Genomic DNA, 21,800 nt, shown 5'->3' on the forward strand with positions numbered 1-21,800 from the left:
AGCACTGGCGTTCAAGAGTTACCTCACCCACAGGAAGCGGGTGCACAGGTGCATAGTTGTGTCGGCTTTCGTCGTGTAGATCTATGGAGCCTGGAGATGAAGATGCTGGAGGCAGCCAGAAGAGAAGTGTCCGGTGTGATCCAAGGGTAGATCGAAGATGAAGAGTACCTGAAAGCAGAGGGGACAGAGTCTGGGTCACTCAGCTGTGACCAGGGTGGAACCAGGAAGGAACCAGGCAATGTCGGGCGCAATCAGGTGGTTGTCGAGAAGCTTGTCTCCGCTGCCACGTGGACTCTGGGGCATCGAGGATGTCCAGGAGTGGATCACAAGCTGTCCCACAAAGGCTCTCGCTGTTGGCGGTGTCGGCTTCCTGATTGGAGCAAACAAACCTGGGCAAGTGCAACCCACGCAGGTTTCGAAGATCGCTTTTTACTCAAACCAGAAAGGTCAGAGCGGGTGCTCCTTTTCAGGGGAGCGAGGGCCAGTCCGGAGCAACCAGACTGGCAGAGCAAATTCAAAGATTCGTCGGTACTGGGGCCGCTAGCCAATGGGGAAGCGACCGGACCAACGCGTCAACCAGAAAGATGCAGAAGGGCCCCACGCAGCACTCGGTGAGTGTGGAGGGGGGAGCTTTGGTGCAAAGCTGCTTAGGGTTGGGGCTTCTCAAACCCCAATGCACAGCATCAAGGGAGCCTCGGGAGCTGCACGGTCAGTACTTCGTAGTTTTTCCAAGATGGCCGGCCCCACGCTACAGGTCGCCTCCACGGGTCTCAGACTTGCTAGGACTGTGGAACTGGCTGTTGGAAGGCAGGAACACTGGGTCTTGTTGATCTCTGTTGCTCGAGTTCCGGCCGGAACTGCAACAGAGAAAATGGTGAGGCGCTGGATGGTGCCTGTTCGCACAGGGTGGTCACTCCTTGACCACAAGGGAGATTCTCCAGTCTTCCACGTCGAGTGGGATGTCGAAGGGTCCAGAGTTTCATTTCATAAGTTTCAGTCAGGATAATCTGATGTGCGTTGGCACAGCTCCTACCTTTATTCCAAATCAAGGGGCTGGATTACCTGCTAGGGCCCTCCTATAGGTGGGACCCAGGAAGGGGGTGGTTACACCCCTTTCCCTTTGTCCATTTTCGCACCAGAGCAGGGACTGGAGGGTCCCAGCACCGGTTTGAACTGGACTATGCATGGGAAGCCTTGAGCTCCCCAGGCAGTGTCTAGTTTCATTCAACCCTCCCTGCTGCAATCCACTATCTCCTGTCTGGGGTGGTGTGACACCTCCCTGTGACAGGATATCTATTGTCCAGGCATCCCCTGCTGGAGTTTCGGTCAGCAGCAGGAGGCCAGACTCGTGTCTGTGGCAGCAGCATCCATTTTGTGATGCTGGGGCTTTGGTTAGATTTAACTGCGTTTAAGCAAAGTAACATGTCTTCTCCCTCTAGAAGGGTGGAATGCTACCCCCGTCGCCAGGACTGGCGAGGGGGTAGTATTCCAAAGCGTATGACACCTTACACAACATGTTTTGATAAAGCCAAACCAAAGTTAGCAAGTAACCGCAAGGATTATAATGCACTTAAGAGTATATGGTATGGCAATATCCCGGAACAGCTAAGGGAGTTGGTCCCGACAGGTGCAGACAGGCTCAGCTCATGCTAGAGCACCATCTTGCATAAAACCAAGCCCTCCGCCTCCAGGATTGTTAAGGCCTGCCATAGGAGTGACTTATAGGTATATATATGTGTCCAGATTTAGGTTTAGATATAGGTATACTATATCTAAGCAAGGGGTGATTACACGACCTTGCCCCATCTGAGTGATCAGCCAGTTGTGTCAGATTGGATAGCCAGCCAGGGGTGGCAAAAGATATGCTGCAGCCCCTGGTAGGCCTTGGATGCACCTATGCCCTGGGCACCTATAGTGCACTGTACAGGGGCTGATAAGGTGACCCAAGCCAATTAAGTTAATCACCTAGGGTACATGGAGTCCATTTTAAAGAGAGAGCAGATAGCCTGGATCCCAGGCCAACTAAGTCGAAAACCAGCTAAACACAAGGTAAAAATCTTGGGTAACCATAGTCAGGCATCCACCTTCCTACAATTCTTTATTGCATTTATTGCACAAAGTATAGAGATTGAATTGCGAATCCTTGCACAGTTCAAAACCGTCAATGTAATACTCCACTATGTTGGGGTTGTAATTTGTACCTTGCTATTTTAACCTCACTAACTTTTATTGTTTTAAGAAAGATATTATCTAAACATGTATACCTTTGTGATCTATGTTTTATATTAGATCGAATCAAGTTTATTGAAGGAATGAGTTGAACTCATCTCCTACTTAAGCAGTTCTTGGGCCCAATATTACATTTTGTGTTAAATTTACAGAAACAGTACCATACAAAAACTGCCGAAGGTTCAAGCTGCCTATCATCAGCCAAATAGCTGCAAAAGGGTAAAAGAACAACCTTTGATAAAGATATTTTTTTGGGAGCTTGTATCTAGTTTTTGTCTTGCAACAACAATATTTTACGTTTAATTCAATGTCTGATTAGCCTCTTCTTTCCACTGTACTCAGCACACGGTAAGGATGACTAGGTGATTGTTTAATGGACTAGTGCACAATCTTGAAAGAAAAGATATGCGCAACACACTTGAAATTATGAATTTAATTGCTGAATATTTGTAATCACAAATAAACATCCGTCACAAGTGACACTCTTCCTGCATCAGTAACATTTAAGTACTTCTTTGAGGATGCTCACCATTCCATCAGGTGACATCTGATAATTCTCTTCACCTGTCTGTATTCTCTCTAAAATTTCTATGTGTACACACTGTTATTTTAAGGACAGAGGGGTAACATGAATGGTGTAGTGAGAGTGAGGGCAGTGAAGCGGAGGTAGAGAGAGTGGTGAGTTAGGGAGAAATCGAAGTTAAGGGAAACTGTTAGGTCGTCTGAAAGAGAGATACAGAGACATAGTGGAGACAGATAAACACATACAAATATATAGAGAGACAACATTGGGGACAAATAAATACAGAGAGATGTAAGGGGGGATGCAAGCAGTGAGTGAGGAATATATATTTAGAAAGAGAGGAGAGTTAGAGAAAGGTAGAAGCTAAGAAGGTAGAGGTTGAGAGGAAGAGAAAGGACGCGCTGAGAGAAGTATGAAGAAATGAAAGGTAGAGCGCAGTAGAGTAGGGAGGAGCAAAATGAAAAGAGGTATAGACAGACAGATTATGTAAACTGAAAAGTGAGATACAGAGAAAGGTAGAGACTGGAAGCGTAAAGGATAGAAAGAGACATGAGGTGTAGTGAGAAAGAAGATGAAGTAGGCAAAACAATGGTGAGGTGGAGAAGAAAGGGGAGATTAACACAGATATAGAGAGGGTAAGGTGGATAGAAAGTTGTGATGTAGAGAGCTGTATAAAGAGAAAGAGCTGCAGAACAAGGCGAAGTGGAGAATTTGAGTTGAAATAAACAAGGAGCAGCAGAGAGAGATGATAGAGAATAATAGAGAGGGAACAGAGCGAGTGACAGAGAAAGTAATAGACCACGAAAAGAGGTGGCAGTAGATAGAGAAGGAGAGCTAGCAATAAACGAGTATGGTAGACAAGTAAGTGAAAGGGAACAGAGACATAAAGAGATGTGAGATAGACAGGTGAGGTAGCAACTGAGTGGTGAGATGACTTTATCGGATATACAGTTAAACAGAAAGAGGTGAGTGAAGTAGTGAGATTGTTGGTAGATTGGGATGTGTGAGGTAGAGAAAGAAATGTGGGAGATAGTCAGGTGAAGTAGAGAGCAATGAGGTTGAGAAAGGGTCAAGAGAGAGGGAGAGAGAAGTAAGGTGACGAAAGTGGGAAAGAGATCTAGTAATGAAAAGAGAAGATGTGAATTAGAGGAAAGACTGATTCAGAGATGTGAGATGGAGAGTGATGTGCAAAGAAAGAGGTAGGTAGATAGAAAGCTAGAAAGCTAGATAGAGTGGAGTGAAATAGAAGATGGGATAAAAAGCAGGGAAAAGAGCGACAGAGAGAGAGAGAGACTATTTGTAATGTAAATGTTAACTGCCTGAGAGTGCAAGGATTAAAGTTGTGTAGGATGGGTATATGTTGTAAATAAGATGGTGATAGATGACAGGATACTTCTAGTTGATTACACGTATATATATTGTAGGACACAGCTGAGTACAAAAACCTCGCCAGCTGACCAGACCATCAACTGACACAGGTGGAACACTCTGGTACAGGTTAGAACACTCACAGGTATTCTGGGAGGCTGAGAAGGTGAACACACTATGGAAGGGCTAATGACAACTGTCAGCCATATTACAAGAACAATCAATATACAACACATCTTCCTCCTTTACAGAAAAGAAATGAAACAAACATAAAAATAAAGCTAAAGGTATAGGAGACAGCAAAAATAAAATTAAAGACAGATAGGAGGTCTAAGACGACTTGAACTAATGTTAGACCATGAAGGCAAAGAGCATTTTGGGGCAAAGAGTGTAAAAGTGAAATGTGAGGTGAGACACAACACTCAAAACAACTAATATGCATCACCACTGCCTACTCCCCTTAGACAGACAAAACAAGAAATGATAGTCACTCTCTCTCCAATCCGTCTTTAACCCGCAAAACAGGAAGAGACAGTCCACTCTCTCAAATCTGTTTCCGTCCCCAAACACTTTACGCTCTGAGTTGAAGATAGACAGTTCAACGTACGCCTTCGTGCTTTACAAATACCACAGTCTTAGATAAAATTTGAGAATTCCATACATAGGTACTCTTCAAGATTACTAAGTGCAGTATCACAAGCGATGAAAAGAGATTATTTTTTTTGCTTGAAGCTTTCACTTCAAAACATGAATACATAGTCCTAGATGTGACTAGCTTAGACGCAATCTGGACCATTGTCCATACTTGGTGTTAATCCTAGAACCTGTCATCTATCACCATCTTATTTACAACAGCATACTCACCTGTAAAATCAAAAGATTATCATTTGTTTATGTACACACCATTATCACAGTTAAGGGAGGCCACATTGAAGGTGGGGGCCATAAGCAACTGTCCAATTTCTCCATGCCTTAAAATTGTTCTGGCAGGACGGAGATGTTATACCTTAATATCTGTTTTACCACGCGTGACTCCCACTTAAGCTGTAGTGACAGCACAAAGGCTCAGTTCATTTATTTTTGAAAAACTCCATAGTTCATTGAGTTTTACCAAGTAACGTAAATTACCGACACCATGTCAAATCGAGCTAGTATTGACGATCATTTACCCATTGATGTCTAGAATAAAAACAAGCATGTTATTTGTATATAGCGACACCACATTTTAGGTAGTGCTTATCTGGACATCACTATACATCAACTCCCTCCGCAGTCATTAAGCGATATGCTTAGTCACTAAGAGCAGGGACAATGAGCAGTCCTGTTGGTTACCCTTCTTCGTCCAGATCTCAGTTATCGTAAAGTCAGTCCTAAGCCACACATTACGCATTGTAAATAGTAACTGAATCTATTTAATATATATAGGGTCACGGTTCATGTAATCAGTTTCATTAAATACAAAGGGCCCGATGTAGGTAAATCTTTTTTACCACTTCATAAATACCGAATCATACCGAATCGGTATTTAAGAAGTGGTCAAAAAGAGAAGGGCAGATGTAGGTAATTTTATTTTAAAAATTACCGAATCGGAAGGAATCGGTATTTACCGATTCGGTAAATACCGAATCGGTAATGCCCATTGATTCCTATGGGCATTGAAGCCCATAGGAATCAATGGGCATTACCGATTCAGTATTTACCAAATCGGTAAATACCGAATTTTGCAAGGGTGCAGGGGGTGTCACTTTGACACCCTCTAGCACCCTGAATTCAGGCACGTGTGCCATGTGGCACACAGACATGCCCTAAGGGCATGTCTCTGTGTCACATGGCACTGGTGTGCATGCACACATGTGCATGCACACCTGTTTTCGGTATTTTACCATCCAATAGGATTGGATGGTAAAATACCGAATCTGACTGGCCTGTGGGACTCAGAAGAGTCCCACCTACATTAGGAAATTACCGAATCGGTAAAAATACCGATTCGGTATTTTACCGATTCGGTAAATTTACAGATTCGGTAAATTTACCGAATCGGTAAAATGGCTCACCTACATCAGGAATGTCCATTTACCGGTCGGTAACGGCCGAAATCGGCCGTTACCGGTCGGTAAATGGACACCTACATCGGGCCCAAAATCACTGCCAACAGTATTAAATCTCTATTTGGTCCCTAAAGAGCCAAGTTCAGGCTATTCCTCATTGTTCGAAGTTTAACCCAACACACGAGTTAGATGCCTCAGGTTGGACCATGTCTTCTTGTGTGACATAAACCCTAATTGGTCTTCGTGTATCATATTGGTCAAGATTTTCAGTAGTCGGTTCGCTAGCACTAGTGTAGTCACCGACTGAGTTTGCCTCGAAGTAGCATTTCCGTTTTTCTCTCAAGATCCGCTTTAAACAGTAAAATTCTTATTTTTCTGAACTGTAGTCTCCATGTTGGAACCTTCGGGCATGGCCTAGTGTGTGCACGTGTGATCAGCATAGCTGAATGGTCCGAAAGCTCGCAACCATGGCACCCTGCACCTATGAAATGCTGTGCATTAGTGCATGTGGTGAAAACATGAACTTCACGCAAAACATGCTGTGGACAGTGAAGAACAAGAAGTATTCATTTGTCTCCACATTCTTACCCCTCCACACAAGCAAAAGGTAATTTCATACATTTCAGCTTTCAGCATAGCAAACATGCAGTTAACCAACTCGTTCTGGTGTTATGTGTCCATGGTTTCACTCAACAGATGTTTAACAGCCAGCATAGTGTTTGAGGCTCTGCCCATGTTCCCACACACACCTAGAGTATTTTATATATTTGGAATCGTAGAAATGGCCTCTCCATTATAGGTCTGGGGTGTGACAGCACAACTGTGAAACAGAGATATTGCTTACAATATACACAGATTGGGCTTAGGATCCATTCCTTTCAACCAATGGCCTCTTCGACCAGCCTATTTCAGGGACTGAATGGAGACATTGGCAACCCTGTCTTAGCTCAGCAAAATGGAGTAGTCATCTCTCACCTAATGCTATTGGCTGCTAGGCTGTATCCTTCTGCCTCCACTCCAGTGCTTGCATTGAACTGCTTATGGGACTACTTTACAATTATAGTCTTCCCTGCCCACTTCTATTGGTTCCCTCGTTGATGTCTTGTTCTACTGTGCTAACGCTGGATACATTAGCACAGTGAACCACATCTATTGGCGACATTTTGCTTAGAGATCTTTTTTCTCTCACCCTTACGTTATTTGTTTGCTGTAAAAGTACATCTGTAGTCTAAAGTGTATTAAGTATAACCCTGCTTCACTGCCTTTTGACATAATTTAAATAAGTAATCCACTTACAGTACAGGTTAAAATATGCACTGTTATATCCGCTGTGACATCTATGCAAGTACCACTCAACAGTCCTCTTATTTGTCCATAAAAATCATCCCCACCTCTGTAACTCAACAGCCGAGTAGAATAGTGGTTAATACAATCAAAGCAACCCCCCTTTTCCAAAAGGAATCAACCAGCATGCTCAGTGTCTCCCTCATGAGGCCCATTCTGACAGTTTCGCTATCCCATCCAAGTTCACCAGCAAAGTATCTTGAACACACAGTAAGGCTAAGCCTACCTCGTTTACTTATACACAAAATCACTAAAATGTGGAACTAGTTCCTTCCTTGCCTTTGTTATTTAAACAAAGAGCAGGACCCTTCCCAGCAGTGGGGTAGCTGATGGGCCTCCTAGACTCTTCCATCACCCTGAGCCTGGGCTCAAAGTAGCCTGGGGTGACTAACAACGATATTCGCTAGACCCCAAGTAGGAGTGTGCTCAGTTTATAGAGAGAACAATCATGCACTTCGCTGACATGATGGTTAGATAGATCATTTCCTTAAGTGCCTCAAGAATGCTCCACACAGCCCTTGAGCCACTTTTGCGTCACTTTTCCCATGTTACAAATGACGCAAAAGTGGCAGAAGGGCCTTGTAAATCTGCCCCATAATATCCGTGTAAACCCAAAGTACATCCATAAAACGATCAGTGATTGGGGTAAGAGACAACTCTAGGTGATATTCTAAAAGTTATTCATCGTACCGGAGGTTACTCTGACATCAGCATCTTTCAATGAGAGCACAGCCACTGGCAATAATGCCATTAATGCAGCAGTGAACGGGCTGCGCGGTGTCCATCAATGTGGCAATGCAAATATGCTGATGTCCCTGGTCCCCCTGACAAACATGCAGAACTGCTCGGTAGAAGCATTGCCTGTCAGGGACGCAGGACCATCAAGAACCCCAGTGCTTGTAAGGCAGCGCTGAAGATTTCTAGGATACCCCCGGCCCTGGTGGACCAAGCGCACTATGGGAATTATTAGCACTGTTTTCAGCGGTATAGAATGCATAAAATGGTCATCTGAGTCTATAGGATATTCCTTCTCTCAGGGGTTTGCTTTTGCACCCAAGGGATTGTTAACCCAGGACTCCCAGGTAGCCTTGAGGTGGGGTGTGACAGATCAGTCTCCCACTATCTTTCAGGGCAATCCTAGTGTGTTCCAGTGTGCTTCCACCACATCATAAGAACCCATCATTTCAATGACAGTCCACCACCATCCTTTCTTCCTTTCAGTCTACATGAAAATTGTGTGACAAGTACCGCCTTCCATTTCTAACATGGTGTTTTTTTTCACAGGTAATTATGGGACAAATCTCAGTTATAGCCACTAAACTCGCAGTATTCTTGCCTCATTAAAGTTAATACCCTCCCTACACACAACATACCCCCATAACAGTACTGGTATCTGGGCAACTAGCTCACCTAGTAGCTGGTATCTGGGAGGTGAAAGGGAGAATCTAGGGAAAGGAAAGCCACTCTAAGCACCTAATGTACGAGCCCATTATGCCGCCAGTATGTCACTTTTTATGACGCATCCCTAGCGCAATGGGCTTGCCGATATTTGAAAGACAAGTAAAGTCACCCCACGCAACTTTACATGGTCTTATAAATATGGGCCCCTTTCATGCACTACTCCGAGTGAAAGGGCCGGTCCATGGGTCTTCTTGTGTGTGTTCCCAAACAACATCCATGGAACCTGACACATTCCAGATTTACAACGTTTTGTAACGCTGGAAATTTTACAGAATCCTACGCTTCCCCTGATGCGGCATAGGCGTTGCGCAAAGATGAGAAATACTTTTATTTCTCCTCGCTTTTTCCTCTTTATATGCGTTTAGCATTCTGCAACACACATGGAAAGAGGAACGGGCCATAAATGGTTGTTTTTGTGTGGGAAGGTGTCCCTTTTCTGCACAAAAACAATCATCCCCGCAACGCAAGCAGCCTTGCAACATGACTCAAGGGTGTTTGTGTTGGTGCACTGCTGCTGTTTGTGTGCACCAGTGCAGGGGAGAAGAACAGGAAAGCACCCTGACTTGTAGATATGGCCCATTTCTGCCCTTTTCTTCTGTCCTAGGGCAGCGCAGCAGGAAGGCTTGCTGTGCATCAAAACAAAGTAATAAATGAGGCTCTATGTTTACATGTAGGCTTTAGTATTTTAAGGTCTTTCATATCTATTTGGGGCTCTGTTTTCAACATTTTCCAGCTGTCTAAAACAGAGTAGGTTAAAGCCATTTCCTTTTATTTTTACCATCAGCTGGTGATGATTTTTCACAACTGACCAATATGGATCACTTCATTTAGTCCCTTTTTCATCCTGTCTTGTCTTTTAGAGGTTCCATCGTTTTTACAAAATTTTTGAAGCACTTTAGTCTGCATGTTATTATTGCAGATGGCTACAAGTGTGTGTAACGCTGGTACCTTTGATATGGTGGTGCAGGTATGGAAGGCAAGTGTACTCATACGATTTTTTGGGGCTTTCAACTAGGATGCCCTTGGCAGTCTATGGAGTGGGGTGGCAGAGCCTATGGGGTGGTGGGGAGACATGAAGATAGTGTCTTGATTTTTCTTTACGTAAGAAGACCCAATTTTGAATTTTGAGTAGAAGTACTATCGAACTTGAGAGAGCAGTTAAATAGTCTTTTGCAAAAACTGAAGAACATTTGTCTGTCTTCTGTATGCGTGTGTAACGGCAGGACAGGACTGCTGTACAAAGTCTCATGATCTGAGAATAATTGATATATGTGGATGCTTGCCACACCAGAATGACAGACTTGCTCTGCTGATGGTACACCCGAATGGCAAAGTTTAAACTGTGGCATGATCCTATCCAGACTTCTCTATGGAGGGTTGGAGGGGCGCGCGCACGCCGGCCTGGCGCTCCACTGACAGACTAGTATATATAATAGACCTTTGTACATACTACAATTCCTATGTGATTTTAGAGTGTATCTGTTTGTATCTTTCCTTGAGTGACTTTACAACTTGTACATGTGAATTTTTTTCCTGTTTATATATCTTCTTTGAGTGACTTTAAACCTTGTACATTTGCATTTTTTTTCTGTTTGTATCTCTTATGTAACTCATGTAATCCAAAATCCTTATGTATCGCAACTGGTTCTTCTGTAAAGCGCTCTGACACCTTCGGGTAATGTTCGCGCTATATAAAATCGCATTAAATAAATAAAATAAATAAATATATAGGGGCAGATTTATGATGCCCTTGCGCCTCTTTTCGCCGCAATTGCGTCACTTTATTTGACGCAACGGGGGTGCGTCACGTCTAGGAGATGCGTCACGTTGTAAAGCCCTGCGCCATATGGAGGCGTTCCTGCGCAGGGGGGGGGCGTTCCTGCGCAGGAACGCCTCCTGAAAGTCGCTGAGTGAAATCTATGAGATTTCACTCAGTCACTTTCAGGCCAATGCTGCGTCAAAACCCAGCGCCTGCTTGAAGCAGGCGTAGGTCTTGACGCAGCATTGTGTAGATGGCGCACCCCCGAGCCTTGCTGGAGCTGCGTCGCGCTTGTGACGAAACTCCAGCAATGCGCCACATTTCCGACACAGATGCGCCACACCATGGGTGGCGTAGCTGTGGCGCACTGTGGTGCACATTAACTGGCGCATCCCTGGGGATGCGCCAGTTAACATAAATCTGCCCCATAGAATCTAGGAAAACAAGACCCTCACTTATTATCCTGTTAACGTCTGCGTTGCTGTTCAATGCGACGTGCTGTCATGTAAACAAGATGCAATACAATGGACCATTGTGGCTTGTAGTCATTAACCATGCCGTGCATTTGTCTCATTTGTTTAGGTGACTTTGAGTATTTTTGAGCTGGCAACCTCGGCAGGCATTCCTTGCGATGTGGACCCCACTCTCGTCGCTGCCCTTGCCCACTTAAAAACAGGTAACAGATCCCTGCTCTATTTAAGTGACCTTGAGTCCTCATGTACTGCCACACAAATAACAAAAGTGTATGTATCAATGCGAAGACACTCGTCACCTGTGCAAACTGGGAGTGGGCAGAATGAGATGCAGAACTGAAAGTAGCGGGAGACAGAATATGGTGGTATTTTTCAGATACTTTTAATCCGGGGAGGATGAGGGCCCAAAGACAGGACGAACTGTCGCTTTTCAACACACAGTTTAGAACACGATTGGGAAAAGGGAAAGATGGAGAGATAATAAGGGAAAGAACATTTCTCAAGGCATGCTTCCCAGCTTCTCCGCGCCCAATTAGACCATAAGTCAGACATAACTCTGAGCACTAGGCAACAGAGTATTTAATATTGATAGTAAAGTTAACTGTGATTAAACGTTCTGTGAGGGCCTAAATAAAATGCCTTTATTTAGAGAACCCGGCAAATTACTCTAAGTTTAACCAGCGAATACACACACTTTTCTTGTGGTGGTGTTTACGAATGTTCAGAGTTTAGGGCCATATGTATCAAGCCTTTTGCGATTTGTTAAGGCCGAAATTCACAGAATTTCGGCCTTAGCGAATCACAAACGGCCTTTTTACCGATTTTGGAATGTATGAAAAATTAGCAAAATAAGGAATCGCAAAAAAATGTGATTCCTTATTTTGCTTAACCATTTAAGGAATCGCAATTTTGCGATTCCTTAAATGCTATGTATGAAGCTTTTTAAAATTGCGATTTCAGGTTTAGAAATCGCAAATTACCACCAACTTGTAGTTGGTAGTAATTTACGATTTCTTGTAAATATGCACAATTGTGCATTTGTGAGGGTGGCATATGACGCACATACATGCCCATTGGGCATGTATGTGCGCCATATGCACACACATGTAATTTACAGGGGTGCAGCAGGGTGTCCTTGAGACACCCCTGCACCCTTGAAATAATTCTTAAATTGCGATTAGCAAATTGCGAATTCGCAAATTGAGAATTATTTCACAGTCATTCCTATGGGCCTCCTGGCCCATAGAAATGAATGGGAAATTATTCCTTATTTGCGAATTCGCAAATTGTGAATTCGCAAATAAGGAATAATTGGAAATCGCTAAAAAATACCGATTTTGTTCATACATACCATTTAGCGATTTCTAAATAGCGATTCCTTAAAATTCGCTATTTAGAAATCGCAAATGGTGATGATGATACATATGGCCCTATGTCTCCCAAACGCCACGCTAAATCCCCAACGAGACCTAGTATAGTCACGGTTTTCCGGTTGTCCTATAGGTAAGGGTGTCGTTTCATTTTGTTTTACCAGCCCAAAAATTGAAAGTAGGTATCTGGAGGTCAGTTCCGTTGTCTCCATTTGCAAGCTCTGGTGGTTGATGCATGACTCTGAAAAGCAATATCTTTTTTAAAGTGTTTTTATTACTGTTGCCTTCACTGTCTGGCTGATGGATGTCAGAGATGTGTTTAGTATGGGCCGGATTGAAAGTTCATGCGTAATAGCATGTGTGTAATCATAAAAAGTATGTTCACAATATTCTTTTCACAAAAGTGTATGCTGCGAATCACTGACAGATTATCGATTTTCAAAAAATCGACCTACTATAACATCGAGTCTCTAATATCGATAGCACTAATATCGACACCCTATACTTAACATGTAAACTACAAAAATATCGAGCAAACTATATCGATGCACAAAAATATCGTCTACAGAAATATCGTTAGCATTATTTTCGATTACCATAATATCGACACTCAATACTACATATACCACACTACAATAATATCGAATACAAAAATTTCGATAGCACTATTTTCGTCAATATCAAAATATCGATAGCTAAATTATACTCCTTTTTTATATATAACACCAATAAATCTATTCTCTAAGTAATACACACATTTCTAATGACTTCACTAATGTATTTTCAAATAATTAGGTAACATTTAGTGCACAATATTAGTTTTTCGCTAACTGACGCAATTTGTATATAAACTCTTTGTAAACATACTTATTTAATACTTAGTACTCATTTTACATAAACTTTATTTATAACAAGAGTTTTATTTTACATAAATATATCATTTTAATTCCTTAACATAAACTATATAAGAAGATATATCTTAAATGTTTTACTTAAAAAAAATTCAAACTAACCAATAGTAACTCGTCTTTACATATCTGACCAATCAGATGGCAAACTTAATTACACATAGACTATATAAACCAATCACAAACAGCCATACAAGTTGCAGGAAATATTCTTCGTGACCACATACTGCCAATTTTGGGAGCACCATCTATATTCTTCTCTTCAAGAAAAATCGTCCTAAAACTACAAGTAAGTAATCATATAACTCTGTTAATAAATTCTAATTTTTTTGTCTATTAATTATAGACCAAGATTTGTAACCTAATTTGTTATTTCTTTATGTACTTTACCTTTAAACAGACACTACAAACAAATCAAGTTATACTTCAACTTCAAGATACAGGACACTTTACATTTAAAAAAGGTATCTACATATGTTTAACATTTACTTAGCGTTGTTAGCCAATTATTGGCCTAATTTAAAACTCTATACTTTGTTTCTTAGCCTGTAAATCTTAATACATATTGTGCAGGCAGAATTTTTTGAGGAAAAAAAATTACAATGCTGTGCAAAAAATATTTTCTTCCTGTTCTTAAATATGTTTTGATGTGCTTTTACTCATAATACATGTGTCATCATCGGTTCTTTTTAGCAATTAAGTAACAATGCTTTATAACAAATGTGTATTATTTATATAACATATAAACGCATTAGTAATTTTCATCAACTTTCTCTCTAAACAGAACACAAAGGTACAGAAAACAGATAATTCACATCAAAGAACAAACATTCTGCTACTACTATAATTCTCTTGGTAAGACCATAAATAAAACATAACTAGTCTTTATAAACTCTATGGAATGCACTAGAAATAAAATGCCTCTTGTTATGCATCTGTTAGTATAATCTTCCTGTTCTTAAATATGTTTTTTTGTGCTTTTACTCATAATACATGTATCATCCCCGGTTCATTTTAGCAAATAAGTAACAATGCTTTATAACAAATGTGTATTATTTATATTACATATAAACGCATTAGTAATTTTCTTCATCTTTCTCTCTAAACAGAACTCAAAGGTACAGAAAACAGATAATTCACATCAAAGAACAAACATTCTGCTACTACTATAATTCTCTTGGTAAGTTCATAAATAAAACATAACTAGTCTTTATAAACTCTATAGAATGTACTAGAAATAAAAATGACTCTTTTTATGCATCTGTTAGTATAATCTTGGAAATTTCTCTTTTTACATTCAATTAACAAAACTATTTTTAGAGACATTATAAGGTAAAAAATAAGTTACCAAGCCAAAAATTGTAACTTTTCCTATAACATAATTAATTATTTCTCAACAGACCGTAGCAATACAAGAACCACATCTAACTGAACAAGCATCTACTTTCGATAAATAGAACATTACTGTTGGTAAGTAAATTACTAGAAGAATACTAGCTTTATTTAAAATCTTTTATACATTTCATATTGTATTAATATTTGTATATTAACTTTTCTAGATACCAGAAGTAAAGAATGACTGATGATGCAAGATTTATTACATCTCAGAAAGGGAAATTTTTGTTATGCTATATGGGCTACATTTATACTCAAGAGAAACAAAAAGACCTTAAAGTGAATTGGAAGTGTACAAAATATTACTCCAATAAATGCTATGGCCGTGCTACAACAAGGGAAACTAGTGTTATAAATACCACTGAACATAATCACCCACCAAACATCTCCGAAATAGAAGTGAGATCCACTCTTGAAAATATCAAGGAATTAAGTACCAGATCAGAATTACCTACCAACGTAATTCTGAAAGAATTACTACCTAAAGTTCCCAAAGAAGCAAGAGGTCAGCTACCATCTATTGCTACCATTAAAAGAACAATAGCAAGAACCAAAAAAGCAAGTAGACCCAATATACCAACTCCAAAAACTTTTGAAGAAGTCATAATTCCGCCAGAGCTTGTAATTACTCATAATGAGGAGCCATTTATATTTTATGATAATCATAGCAAGGACAAAAGAATAATCATGTTTGCAACTAATAACAATATAAAAAAATTAACTGAAAGTACTACTTGGATGATGGATGGTACTTTTTCTATATGCCCAAAACCTTTCTACCAGTTATACACAATTCATGGGCAATATCATAATACCTGTATCCCCTTCATATATTGTTTATTACCAAACAAACAAGCCACTACTTACTCTGAAATCTTACAAAAAATAAAGGAACAAAGTTCTGACTACTTCCCAATGAAAATCATCATAGACTTCGAGCAAGCTATGATTAATTCTATTTTGAAAACGTACCCACACACATCCATTCAAGGATGTTATTTTCATTTCAATCAATGTCTCTGGAGACATTTATAAAAATCTGCCCTTAGTGTTGAGTATGCAACAAATATAAATTTTGCATACCAGATCAAACATCTCATTGCTCTGGCATATGTACCAGTAACTGATGTGGCCGAACATTACAATTTGTTAATTGAAAGTCCTTTCTACACCCAAAATGAGCAAAGACTCGCCCCACTTTTAGATTACTTTGAGGACAACTGGGTAGGAAGACTACATAGGTCAGGCCACAGACGCCAGCCAAAATTTGCAATTCCCTGGTGGAATGTCTATCTACCAACACTCAACCAAGAAGCAAAAACGAACAATGCTGTTGAAGGTTGGCACAATGCCTTCCTCTCTTCTACTGGACGTACAACACCCACATTACACAAGCTAGTCTCAGCTATACAAAAAGAGCAAAGCTTTCAGGAACTACGTATGCAGCAATCAGTCATACAACTGAAACCAAAACTCTCTAGACAAACTGCTCAAATGTATTTATATCTACAACAGCAAGTCCAACTATATCCTACAACAAGAGGACTGGAATATTTAAAAATGATAGCCAAAACATTGAACTAATTGCTATAACTAAATTAATTGATAGAGATCAAAAAATATCCTTAATGTAAAAAACACATATTTTAATATAATAAAAAAATATTTATTTAGTCTAATTTATTTTTTAACACTATTCTAAAAAGACTAAATAAATATATTATTATATCACAATATTTGTTTTTAAAAACTGCTTCCATCCAAATAAAAAAACATAAATTTATAACTTACCTTTAAATAGAACATCATAAAGATAATCCTTTATCCGAGAATACAATGTGTAAATATCAAACACTTAATCCAACGATTCATTAATTATGTTTTCTTTAACTCTGCAAAAACTATCCATCATCCAAATTAAACGACTATTTAAATGCCATTTACAATAACGACTGTTATCTTAAAGTGTGATAAATATATCACAGAACTCAAAATATAAAGGCAGAATGTAAATCATCTCCGTTCTAACAACTGAAACACACTTCCTTTCCCTTAAAAAAAAATTATCGGAAACGGAAATAGCTGTTTCAAAATACGAGAAAAAAAAACAGCTAAACAATCCCACCGACATAACACTAACAAATATCCCATAATATTTAAACATAATATTCCTATTTATTTATAATTTCATTAAATTATACCACATACTCATTAACTCCAACTATTTTAAATGGCTCAAAAATTCATGACCGAAAATACGTATTGATTCCACTCCATTATATGTAAATAGTCATACTTTAATTCTCAACCCCAAAATACCAAAATATAACCTTTTATTATAATTTACAATACTTTAACAATATAAAAGTAGATTCGTACCTACTCAAAAGTGAACCTGCTTCCAACCGCGACTTTCCATTTACCAAAATAACGCAAAAAGACAAAGAGTGGTTACAAAAGAAACGATCCAAATAATATGTAACTGTGAAAAGAACTACTATAAATGTCAATTATTGTTATATATATATGGCTCGAAATTATGTGTAATGTTAAAAAAATTGTATAGTATATTGTGAATAGAAAATGTTTTTGCCTGTATATTAATTATATATTACATACTTTTAATATTTATTACATTAAGTATAAAAAAATAAAAATATTTAATGTAATATTTATTAAAATTATTATATAACTAAATGTGTAATATCGTTTTTGTTTATCAGATTTAGATATTTACAATATGACTAATATGTGAAAATTGTTATTATTAAAACGTATTTATTAATAATAATAATCATACATAAGAATATTGTAATGTTAAAAGAATCATTGATGATGATGTCCATGTTCTAATTAGGATATTTATATTATATTATAATTTTAAAAGTGTTCATATGTTAATATCATCATCAGTATATCACTATATATATTAAAAATTAGTGACTTATGTTTTTCATTACACATGTTGATGTTTTATTAAGAAACAATAATAGTATTATGTATGTATAATATCATACATTACATTATGTGAACTAACCATTTTTTCTCTACAAATTTAAAGTACTTGTCAAGAAAATTACTATAAAATGTGATTATTAAAAAGACATTGTCCTCCATTTTTTTTATATGTATACCAAAGATAGCTTAATAAAATGTATATATGTTCGTATATTTCAAGTGTTGAATAAAAAAATTTACTTGAAAGAAAACTGGTGTCATTATTTTGTATTACCTATGACAAAATCATTTTTATGAATTTTTGCAAAAGTATTATAACTGTAATGTTATATCTATTTCTATATACCACATGTAAATAAAGAACATACTATACACTGAATTTATAAAAATTATTATTCATACACCCATATACATATAATATCAATTTTTGAAAAACACATAATTAAATGTTTAAATATTCCGACTCCAATAACCAATTACTTTCGGTAATTGCTTCTCAAAAACAGTAATTAATTTACAAATAGAAATGCAATCACCATTTAATTAGAGTAAGTGCAGAACACAGAACATATAAAATTTACTCTTCCAACACCAATTAACAATTAATTTAAGTAACTGCAGGACATTAAATATGAATTAATTACTATAAAAAAAGAAATGTTAAAAAATTAATAATTTATTGCATTAAAATTAATTTAATATAATAATTTTAATTTAAAAATAATCTTAATTTATGTTTTCCCTGTACCCCTATAATAAAAAACTGACCCTGAAACCTAAAAATACCCCTTCACCCACAAACTAAAAACTGACCCTAAAACCTCACAAAACCCCTTTACCCACAAACTAAAAACTTACCCTGAAACCTAAAAATACCCCTTTACCCACAAACTGAAAACTGACTCTGAAACCTCACAAAAACCCTTTACCCACAAACTAAAAACTGACGCTGAAACCTTACAAAACACCTTTACCCACAAACTAAAAACTGACCCTGAAACCTAAAAATACCCCTTTACCCACAAACTAAAAACTGACCCTGAAACCTGACAAAACCCCTTCACCAACAAACTAAAAACTGACCCTGAAACCTAAAAATACCCCTTTACCCACAAACTAAAAACTGACCCTGAAACCAGACAAAACCCCTTCACCAACAAACTAAAAACTGACCCAGAAACTAAAAAAATACCCCTTTAACCACAAACTGAAAACTGACTCTGAAGCCTCACAAAACTCCATTACCCACAAACTAAAAACTGACCCAGAAACCTAAAAATACCACTTTACCCACAAACTGAAAACTGACTCTGAAACCTCACAAAACTCCTTTACCCACAAACTAAAAACTGACGCTGAAACCTTACAAAACACCTTTACCCACAAACTAAAAACTGACCCTGAAACCTAAAAATACCCCTTTACCCACAAACAAAAAACTGACCCTGAAACCTGACAAAACCCCTTCACCAACAAACTAAAAACTGACCCTGAAACCTAAAAATACCCCTTTACCCACAAACTGAAAACTGACTCTGAAACCTCACAAAACTCCTTTACCCACAAACTAAAAACTGACCCAGAAACCTAAAAATACCCCTTTACCCACAAACTGAAAACTGACTCTGAAACCTCACAAAACTCCTTTACCAACAAACTAAAAACTGACCCTGAAACGTTACAAAACACCTTTACCCACAAACTAAAAACTGACCCTGAAACCTAAAAATACCCCTTTACCCACAAACTAAAAACTGACCCTGAAACCTCACAAAACCCCTTTACCCACAAACTAAAAACTGACCCTGAAACCTTACAAAACACCTTTACCCACAAACTAAAAACTGACCCTGAAACCTGACAAAACACCTTATCCAACAAATTAAAACTGACCCTGAAACCTAAAAATACCCCTTTACCCACAAACTAAAAACTGACCCTGAAACCTGACATAACCCCTTCAACAACAAACTAAAAACTGACCCAGAAACCTAAAAATACCCCTTTACCCACAAACTGAAAACTGACTCTGAAACCTCACAAAACCCCTTTACCCACAAACTAAAAACTGACCCTGAAACCTAACAAAACACCTTTACCCACAAACTAAAAACTGAGCCTGAAACCTAAAAATACCCCTTTACACACAAACAAAAAACTGACCCTGAACAGTTAAAATACCCCTTCGCACATACACAAAAACCAGACCCTAAACGCACAAAATTTACCTTTGATAAAACTAGCCACCCTGACCTACTATAAACTCTACATCCCACTCCTAAAAATATGATACATTTATTTATTTAATATCTACTACATTATATATTTTTGATTCTTTTTACTACATACACAAAATACCTCAAATTAGAACAACAACCTAATAGTGTTCATAATTTCGTATTTGAATAATATTTATATAAAATTTCGATTCGAAACTAAAATGAAATACAACGCGAAATTTTTACTTCTATGATTAGAGTATACTTTGTTTATACACTACCCACCCTTATCCCCTTGAAAATATACATCCCACTCATAACATAATTAGTCAAATATTTTCAGAAAATATATGAAAATAGTATAATTACAAATATATTTTAGTACATAAACAACAGCAAACTTAAAAAATAAATAATATATTCGAATAAAATCGATATCATTTCGCAAATATCGAAATATTAATGTCAATTTTTGAAATTTCGCAAATTTTTTTGAAATTGCGAAAATGAAATTTATATAATTACCCTCTATATTTTTAAAACACTACCCACCCTTATCCCCTATAAACTCTACATCCCGCTCCTAAATTTATAGTAAAAATAATACAAATATGTAATGTAATATTTTATTATTTAAAAAATTTTTATTTACATACACAAAAATTAATCATAATGTTTAATTAACTCCCTAAATTTCGAACAAATTTCGACTACTCCAAAACAATTTTTATAAATATCGAAATTTAGAAATCTAAAGGAAATGCGAAATTTAATATTTTACAATTTCACTATACTTTTTTAAAACACTACCCACCCTTATCCCCTATAAACTCTACATCCCGCTCCTAACATTAATATACAATTATTTAGTAAAAAAATAAATATTTAGATATATGTACACAATTTATTAATATATATCCAAAATCAAATAACAAATAATTTAACAATACTCAATAATTTTATATAAAATTTCGCATTTATAAATATTTTGATTAAAATTTCGCGAAATTATATATTTACTTCAAATGCAAAATTTATTATTCCATATTTACACTATACTTTTTTAATACACTACCCACCCTTATCCCCTATAAACTCTACATCCCGCTCCTAGACTTCTTACTAAAAATAATAAAATTATATATAAAAATGATCTTATATATAAACTACATATAAATAAATCATTACTTAACATACTTTAAAACATCACTTTAACATATCGATATTTTTGACAATCGATATTTTCACCATCGATATTATTGATTTCGACATTTATGTCTTCGATATTTTTAACACACACATAAATCGATATTTTCTACGACGATATTTTTGTTTTCGACATTTCGTACCATCGATATTTTAGACTCGATATTATGGTACATCGACATTAACAACTCGATATTTTGACTGTCTACCGTATGCTGCGCAGGCGGGCAAAGCCCATAGGGCTGAAAGTGCTTCAGCTACCCCCCCCCCTCTCCCCCCCCCCCCCCCTCGGCTAGGCAGTGTCTTTAGACTTATCTCCGGCAAGCCCGACATTTTCACAGATCTTTTAGGACAATTTTACATATTTACCTACCTTTGTAAACGGGTTACCAAGGCTTAGTTTTTTTTCTTGTTATTGTGCCCCCTGGGCCCCCACTCTGCCTATTCCTTTGATCTGTGTTTTACATTTACTGCCCTAGAGTGAGAATGCGTTTCATGAAAAGGAATATATAGTAGGGTTGCCAAAAGAAAAATGCCAG

At 37.9% G+C, this 21,800-nt stretch overlaps 1 protein-coding gene across 1 annotated transcript in view; it reads left to right on the forward strand.

Annotated features, from left to right (window-relative positions):
* Window positions 1–21,800, forward strand: part of NCKAP1L (NCK associated protein 1 like) — a 1,717,783-nt gene that overhangs the window by 1,296,786 nt on the left and 399,197 nt on the right. The window contains exon 27 of the mRNA XM_086964598.1: window positions 11,315–11,408. Within this exon, the coding sequence (XP_086820724.1) occupies window positions 11,315–11,408 (94 nt within the window). The remainder of the gene's footprint in view (window positions 1–11,314; window positions 11,409–21,800) is intronic.

Source organism: Lissotriton vulgaris, chromosome 1_1, assembly GCF_964263255.1.
Source record: "Lissotriton vulgaris chromosome 1_1, aLisVul1.2, whole genome shotgun sequence".
In the NCBI taxonomy this organism is placed as follows: Eukaryota; Metazoa; Chordata; class Amphibia; order Caudata; family Salamandridae; genus Lissotriton; species Lissotriton vulgaris.